This window comes from Belonocnema kinseyi, chromosome 6, assembly GCF_010883055.1.
Source record: "Belonocnema kinseyi isolate 2016_QV_RU_SX_M_011 chromosome 6, B_treatae_v1, whole genome shotgun sequence".
Classification (NCBI taxonomy): Eukaryota; Metazoa; Arthropoda; class Insecta; order Hymenoptera; family Cynipidae; genus Belonocnema; species Belonocnema kinseyi.
Genome location: NC_046662.1, coordinates 115460257 through 115469383, shown reverse-complemented (window position 1 = coordinate 115469383; position 9127 = coordinate 115460257). Strand labels below are relative to the sequence as shown.

Below are 9127 nucleotides of genomic sequence, written 5' to 3'. Positions count from 1 at the left end.
ACAATGACATCTAATATAATGGGAGAGATATTTAAAAATAAAAAATTTAAGCATTCAGGAAGGTTCAAGACCATTTACTTTAAAAAATCAGTATTCAGAGTTAAGGAGTGACGAAAGGGGGCTATGAAGTAGATGGAAAGTATGAAGGATGACCTGAGGGTAAGAGATGAGATATGGGAAAAAGGAGGTAGGAGAGCTGAGGGGGAAAGTATAAGGTTTGCAGAGGGAGATGTTGCTGGTAAGAAAGAAAAAAGAGGATAAAATGAAGAAAATGGAAGAAGAGATTAGGCTGTAGTAGGAAAGGGCGAAAAAAGGCGCGAGAAACACCCAGAGCTCTCGCACTTTTCGCATCAACGTCTGCGAAACCATGAAGAACAACTTCGGATATGTTGCTTTGTAAGCGGAGCGCTTACTCTACCGCATCCAGAACAAAGCGACAATAGAGAAAGAGAGGTGACACTAAGATTAACCCTGGGCAGGTATCCTACAGAGGAAGAGCGAAGCTTCAGGACCTGTCCTGCTAGGCAAGACAGTACGCGACCCGCATTCAGTATATGATTGACTACATAAAATATAGCATGAATTTCACCGTCAGGATTTGACATTTTGCGCGCGAATCGCCGATCCGTTATCATATACTTAAAAAGTAAAAACTGCGGAACATTACGCAGCATATTGTTGACAGAATACGGGTGCTATCTAACGCTAGGAGAAATCTAGAGCGAAGAGACAGATGGATCCGAAAACAAAAAGTATTTCTCTGTCCCATCTCGATACTTTAAAGACCCTCTAGTTACTGTCGAACATCCGCCCAAACCAGAGGAGGTGAAAAAAGTATTAAGAGGCATTATTAATAGGAGGATCTATTCCGCTCCGGGACCAAATAGCATGAAGACCTTTTGGTGGAACAGCTTATTCCGGAGTGGTTAGTGGAAGGACTCACAATGCTCCTACCAAAGATGGGAAACTTAACTGACCCGAAGAATTACCGGCTAATCACTTGTCTAAACACACTGTATAGGATCTGCAAGGCTATCCTAAATGATATGATTATTCTTGAAATGGCCAGCCAGTACGAAGAAATATGCAAAGGAGCCACGATATCCCTGATAATAATTGTAAACCGTGGCATGCATGCTCCGAGCATCTAGGACACATACTATCTAGTTGTCCAACTGTGAATCGTCGAGAATTAAAAGTGCCGCATATACTGTAACTTCTTATTGTCAATAATTGCTTGTGTTGCGCACTCGAGGCCTGACATAGTTCTCCTTTCCCTTCGACAAACGAACCATGTTTGCTTTTGAATTTTCGGCGCCAGCTAATAAAAACAGAACAGCCAAGGAGATTGAAAATGAAGAAACACCTTATAAGAAAGTTGCGATGGTTATACCCGGAATATTCTGTTAAGATAATCGTCCTTATCATCAGAGCTCTCGGAGGTGCCAAGCTTTCATTGCTTAATAGCCTGAAAAGAATCTCTTTGTGTCCTTATTCCAAATTTTTAATTGTAGAAAAATACATATTTTGGGTTTCAATCGTGTGCGAAACTACGAACTTTTGCCAACGTTTTGTGAACATTGGTGCTCACTTCTTTACGGCTAACCTGAAACTGAAGTATCAAGTTATGTTGTTCTTATATTTACTCTTTACGATGACTGCTATTAACCATAGCGCTCCAAATCAGATTAGTATCATATCCATTGTTCCTACTTATGTTATTAGGTTATTCTTAGATTTCGATTGGTTTTCTCTACTTTCTTGAAAAAGTTTTGTGGCTTTTTGTGATGACAGTTATTTTGTCAAATAAATGTTATGTCCTGTTTTGACATGATGCTTAGCTAGTGCTGATTGCGTGAAATGTCTTTTATCCAGACTTTACTCTCATGTTCCTTTAAACGTTGGCTCATCGCTCTCCCCTTTCTCTGATATAGACTTGGACACAAGAACAAGGGGTTTTACATACTCCTGGATCACTGAGAGGTGCCTTTTTGTCTTTCGGGTTGTTTAGAAGTTGTTCTATTTTTACAGGTAGTTTAAATATGGTTTGGATGTTGTGTTTATTGAGAATTCTTTCTATTTGTTCTGTGCTGCCTTGGAAGTAGGTTAGGATAGTCGCCGTTTTTCTCTCTCTTTCTTTAGAAGGTTGGGTTGATTTTAGGTTGATTTTGTTTAAAAGTTTCGTCAACGTAACGAAACCAAAATTCCGTTTTAAGCTTTGATTGGTCGAAGATTTTGGTTTCATGATGTTCCATATTCATGTTGGCTATTACAGGTGAGATTGGAGATCCTATTGCTGCTCCTGAGGTTTATTCATAGAATTAGTTATTAAATGAGAAATAAGTATTATTGATAGAGTGTTCTATTAAAGATATGCGCTCGGAGGGAAAGTTTGGAAAAGATTTATTAATATCAATTGTATCAGAGATTGGTACTTTCATTCAGAGATATGTTACATCGAAACACAATATGATGCCCTAAAGTTGAATGTGAACCTGTTGTATCTTTTTGGTAAAGTCAAATGAGTTTTGTCAAGTTTAATATTACAGAAGGGTTTTTATTTTACTCACTATTGTTTTTGTGGTATCTCTTTTAACTTATTTGTATGTATCCTCAGTTAAAGGGTCCATGATTTTGTTGTTATAGTCTTCCCAGCAAAAAATAAACTATTCATATGAATTAAATTGAAAAGATTAATACACCTCGCAGATCTCGTTTTGTGACAGTGAAGCATTCTAGAAGACGCTATTTCAATTTTGAATCTTTCTATACGTACAAATACGGTGCAAAAATTTCATGTCAGCGACTTCACTCCAATGCGTCAGCTCGTAAATTCTTTAACATTGGTCAATGCGTTTAAATTCGTGAAAATAAAATACACACTCGAACTCGCCCCAAATCGTCAAGGCGTATTTCAGCAATAGTTGATTTATACAATTTAATCCGTAACAGGAAACTCAGCATGCGACCATATAGAATTTATTTCACCTTGAACACGCGTTTATATGATTTCACACGCATTCAATTAGCACTTTCTTCATTCCGATTGAGTCCTTTAATTTCGGTTTTTTCTTGTTTTGTTAAATTTGAGGAGGGAAGTTAGGCCTGGCATAAAATGTTAGCCATACTACGTTGTACGTCATTCGACTTTTCGGGTGGAAAGTTATACATTGTTGATTTCAAATTACTGATGATTTTTTCTTTCGGCATTTTGGAGGGAGCTACAGCAAACTTATATCCTTTAGATAAGGCTGAAATTGTTTCATTGCTGTGAGGATAGTCAGAGATGTTTTTTACTTACCTTGAGAAATCTTGAGCCTACTAAGGGTGTTAGTTTTCCCTGGCGGGCCGAAGGAGCCAACAGAAGCCTCTACAAAGTACCCTTAAAAACCCCACTGAGCCCCTTCGGTTCCTTCTTATGAAACTAAAAAAAACAGCAGGATCAACTTTTAAATTGTCGAAATTCGGATTCTACGTTAAAATTCCCATTAGAAACTCACGGACTAATCGCAGTACTTTTTTTGCAGCGTTAAAACTTAAAAAAATTAAATACCTGTCATTTATAATAGCCGAAGGCGGCTTCAAGTGCATCTTCTTTTTGTAGCAGTTAATAAGCGTTACATCGGTAACTTTAAGAATTTTGTCTGGATGCTAGCGCCACGCATTGGAAACCTCAGACAACAACGCTGACGAGATGTCAGGACTAAAGGTGAAGGATTTGTTTAAATTCTTATTTTTCATATTATTCTTATCATCGAATGTATTAAATTGGTGTAAAATTAGACATATGAATTATAACATATATTTATTTACATTTATTTGCCAATTTTTAATTTTATTTCTGAACTTCGCGCGCAACATACTACTTGAACTATTATGGATGCGCTTGAAGTCACCTTCAGCAGAAGTTAATGACATTTTTTTTAATTTATAACGCTGCAAAAGAAACTATTGCGATTCCTCCGTGACTTTCTATTGGAAGTTTTAACGCTGAATCCGAATTTCAACAATTTAGTAGTTGATCTTGCTGTTTTTTTTTGTTTTTTAAGAAGGAACCAAAGGGGGACTCAGTAGAGTCTTTAAGTGTACTTTGCAGAAGGTCCTATCGATTCCTTCGATCCGCCAAAGTTAGTAAGAAAACTCTCCTCGCAGAGTACCTTAATAATATATTTATTGCTTTCACGATTATTCATCACAGCAAAAAAGAGATAATGCGCGTTCCAATCGTGTACAAAACAACAATTTTTTTCCTTTTTTTCCTGATGTCTCATGAATATTGCAGCTCACTTCTTCAGGGCTATCCTGAAACTGAAGTATCAGGTTAACTTGTTCTTATGTATAATATCTACGATGCCTTTGATTGGCCAGAGAGCCTCAATATAGAAACTGGTCTCACGTGATTGGACTTTCAAGATAATTAAAATTTGAAAAATTACTTCCAGTAAGACAGATACCGCTCACCAACACAGTAAAAACATCTCGGACCATTCTCTGAGCAATTAAATGATTTCAGCCTAAGCTAAAGGATATAATTTTGCAGTTTGCATTCTTATCAAAATTATGAAATGGGTACTTTCCCCATTTGTATTTATTTCCAAGCGAATTAATTAACCAATATCAGATTTAGACCAACTATACTGTAGATATTTTATTTTTAATTGAGCTTTTTTCTCGCAGATACATACATTGATCACAATCTTCAAAATACATGATTTCACTAACTGTAAACAGTACCCAGTTCGTTGCGTTTGTAAATTTGTCGCTGAAAAAATACACATCGCTTATATTCCAAAATTGTGTTTTGCAAAAATTATTCGCTGAGTCGCGTATAAGGAGAAAAAAAAAGTCTCAAATCACGAGGCCCCGTGTGGCGCCGAGTGCTTATTTGGGAGGTTGCGAGACGAAAAACGGCTGACTCGATCGAGTGACAGCTCACGGGTCGAACATGCAGAATCCTATGTAGGATCATACACACGAACCTATGTAAGGACCTATATAGGTACGCATATTTTTAGTAATGTAATTTTCAATTAAATTTGATTTGTTATCGCATGTTATGTTCAGCCTGTCTGATCTATTAATGGCCCCAATTTTTGATTTATAAGGAATTTATAGTGAACATGAATTTCGAAAAAGTTATTGGCGAAGATGTATCTTAATATGAAATCTGAAGGTAGTGGGATAATATGTCTTTATTGTCTAGCTTTATGCTTTATTGTGGTTGATCATAAGCCATTTAAAAGAAGACTTACCACTGACGTTAACCTCATTTCGAAGTCGTACGTCTTTGCAAGACCAAAATCAGCTATCTTGATAGTACCCTCGCTGGTAACCAGAAGATTTTGAGGTTTAAGGTCTCTGTGTGTGATTCGATGGCTATGAAGAAAATCTACTCCTTTCACGATTTCTTGTGACATTCGCTTTACTGTGTGAGAGGATATGCCAGTCAAAGCACAGGAAGATAAGTAAGAGGCAAGATCGCGTTCAACATGCTCAAAGACCAACCATAAAGTGAGGCCTCGGTTCGATGATCTCTGATTACTTGAACATAACTCGAGATAGTTACCTTGGCATACGTCTAGAAGCCTCACCTGCAAAAAAGTTCATGAGCTTCTCCCACAAAAAAAATTGAACAAAACAAATAATTTGTCCTGTATCAAAATCTTACTATGTGTGGATGTTCAAATCGTTCCAATTGTTTCAGAGTAGCTATTTCCCTAAGTGTAGAAGTCGGTAGACCATCTTCCGTGATTGGTACCCTCACTTTCTTAAGGGCCACGATGTTACCATTGGTTATATTTGTGCCTTTATAGACTGTGCCATAAGCTCCATTTCCAATTAGAAGCAAGTCTTCATATAAAGCATTTTCACCCGTCAGAGGTAGACGTTCCTGTTCTCCAATTGGTCGGCCCATGTCGCTGCTCTTAGAAGACACGCTGATATCGCTATCCCTGCACTCCACCAAAAAAACTTGTTTCGCCTTAGAAGTACCGGCTACTATATTTGGTTCAGTATCCCTAACTTCATCACTTAAAACAGATTTCCTCGTGGCACTGGAAAGCTTTCCTTCATCTAAAGATTTTCTACGGTTTGGGCTAGAACCAATCGATTTATCAATAGTTTCCTTTCTGCCTTTATCTTTGCTTAGATCGGATTTCAGCGATGATGTACCCTGGGAAGACAATAAGGCAAAAGAGCCTTCAGCCGAAGAGTTTTCTGATTCATCCGATGTTAGTAATTTTTCAGAAGTATATAAGATTTTGTCAAGAGTATTTTCCTCCTCCTTAAGAAATTCGTATTCTTCCGATTTCTTCGAACGTTTTCGAGGCGTTGAGGATGATAAATCCGCATGTGGCTCGGAATCTGAACGCCGCGATCTTGCAGCCATCACAACATTTCGACCTCACCTGAAATAAAAAATTATGATTTTTTTATTACAGTACCAATCCCCACTAAAATCATTTAATTTTAAATGCTAAAGACTCTTCATATCCAATTTAAATTAAACACGTGGAGTCCTATTCAAAAGTTTGTCCTGCAATCCATATACAAATATATATCTAGATATCTAGATCTATATATGTTTTGGTGAAAGCATCCAACCGATCAAATATAACTTTAAAACTTCACACTCACTGTTCAAAATTGGATTTTTTAAAAGTGTTTCGTAAATAAAGTAAAGCGGGGTATTGCCGACATTCTTATAGTGAACGAAAATACGCGATAAAGATGCTCTTATTAAAATTATGGAATTTAATTTAAAACATATAACTGCACATGCATAAATATTCTATTATCCATATAATTTATATTTCAATATTTTTTCAGTACAAGATTAGTGAATTTAAATTCATTAAATAATACGACACCCAGCAGAAGGAAGCAGAAGGAAGTTCTCAGGGAATTATACACACTTGTATTGGTGATATCCATGTTCTTATGATGGCTTTTGATATTCTTAATTCGTAAGAAATATCTTTCTATTAATCTTTCCCGTACAGTATCTATTTAATTAGTTTTAAATTTTCGAACCTCAAAAATCAACCGTCGACACCCCAAAATGAATTTGGCAAGGTCGCGGAATGATCAACTAAATAAAAACACACAGCATCGAAGGAATTCCTTTTGGACAAAAACTCTCCTAACTACACTCAGAAAAATTATTGTTTGAATCAAACAACAAATTTTTTTTGAATTTTTATAATTGAATCAAATAAATTTTTTCTTTCAAATAAAAAAAGGTTTATTTAATTTGAAGAAATGGAAACTATTTGTCATATTGATTGAAAAAAATAATTTGTTTAGTACAAATTGTTTGATTCAAATAAAAAATGGACTTTTATTAAACAATGCATTTGCTTAAAATTTATTCATTCGAATTCATAAAAATATTTATTTGATTCAAATAAAAATTACAGTACATAGCAGTACTACAAAGTGCCGCTAGGCATGCTAAAGCACTGCCGGCGGTTCTTAAGGGACTAACCTAGAATCTAAATTAATTGATCGTGTGATTTATTTGATGCAATTTGTATTCTTTTCAGTGTTGCATTATTCTAAAGGTTCTGATTTACTATGAAAATATATATTAATTGAAAAATGGACGCAATATCTATAATTTAGGAACTACTTGAAGTTTAGGGTTTTTACCGTGGATATAATTGAAGATTTCGGATGTGAATAAGTCTTTTTCAACACTAACCTCCTTTCTTTATAATGATGATTTATGAAATCAATCATGTTCATTTATATTATAATTATCACTGTGTACTTCAAAGCAGGAACACTTGTATATACATTCAATTCAAATGTCTGACTCTGGTTCATTTCTTATTATTCTAATTTATGATTGTTCAGTACGGAAATAAGAAGCACAGAGTTAAAAATTTACCGGAATTAAGCATTCGGGTTGAATAAGTGTTTCTGCTTTTACATATACAATGATATTTATGATTGACAATAAAAATATTAGCGAGATAATACATTATTTTTATAAAGAATGCTCAATTTTGAGGTTAAGTGTAAAACAAAGATTTACGTCACTTGAACAAAATTTTTAATTAATTTAAAAAATATATATTCAGTGTGAACAATAACTTTACTTATTTTAAACAAGATATTCATTTAAACAAACCAAAACATTTATTTGAACCAAACAAATCAGGACAAAAAAAAATTATTTGAATCAAACAAACATTTGTTTGACCCCATATTAAAGAAATAATTTTTTTGATTCAAACCAAATTTCTTTGATTCAAACAAACAATTTTCTCAGGGAACCCTGATAAAGATATGCTTCGCCACAATTATTATATGAGCATCTTTCACTTTACGATTGCATTTAATGAAGAAGCACATTAAGGCATATACCTGATGTATTTTCGAACAAGCGCATTTGCCATTGTCACCCACCTTGCATGTGACAACATTCCTGGATCTTATGCAGCTAAACTTGCTGAAAATTCCCCGATGTCAACAGACATCCAGATTTTTAAAAGATTATTTTCGTCTGTGCTAAGCTCACAAGCATTCACTTGCGAAAAGTCGCATTTGATAAGTTCCAAATTAATAACAGGTAGCATGTGACAATATGGTCAACTCATTTCTGTCTGACCAGAAAACCATGGAGGACCAGTTGTTTTGCCGTCAAACTCTTCGAACGAGTGACGCGAACCTAGCTCATTACTATGTAACTGAACAACTACCCACTACAGTGGTCTTTGATTTTTTTCTTCAAAGTAACCAATAATACCACAGTCTTATCCACTATTCGTTGGAAAACCATCACATCAAGCGCATGCTAGACCAGTGATCTCAAATCTGAAACGAGATGTGGTCCAATGCTATGACAGGGCTATGTCCGTGTGGGAGATGGTATAAACGACTGGGTTGCACGCGCAACCCACTTCTCCTCTTCTGAATTTGAAATCTCGAAGGTGCACGATTGCCGATCGGAACACTTCGGCGGTTCTATTTATATCTTTATCCGCTTTGAAATAAAATCAAGAGATTAGGATTTTAATATTTCCAGATTTCGATGCTGGCGATTCTCATGATTTGAATATTTCGCGCGCCTTTTTATATGCGCATATTTTGAGGTTACGTTATTTCAAGCATAAAATATAAA

General features: G+C 35.5%; 1 protein-coding gene across 7 annotated transcripts in view; it reads right to left on the bottom strand.

Annotated features, from left to right (window-relative positions):
- LOC117174733 (cyclin-dependent kinase 4-like) overlaps positions 1–9127 on the bottom strand; it is a 549135-nt gene that overhangs the window by 113424 nt on the left and 426584 nt on the right. For all 7 annotated transcript variants that reach the window (XM_033364060.1, XM_033364059.1, XM_033364063.1 and 4 more), the window contains 2 exons: positions 5669–6407; positions 5253–5591 (listed from right to left, as the gene is read on the bottom strand). In XM_033364060.1, coding sequence (XP_033219951.1) covers positions 5253–5591; positions 5669–6388 — 1059 coding nt within the window. In that variant the 5' untranslated portion in view covers positions 6389–6407. The remainder of the gene's footprint in view (positions 1–5252; positions 5592–5668; positions 6408–9127) is intronic.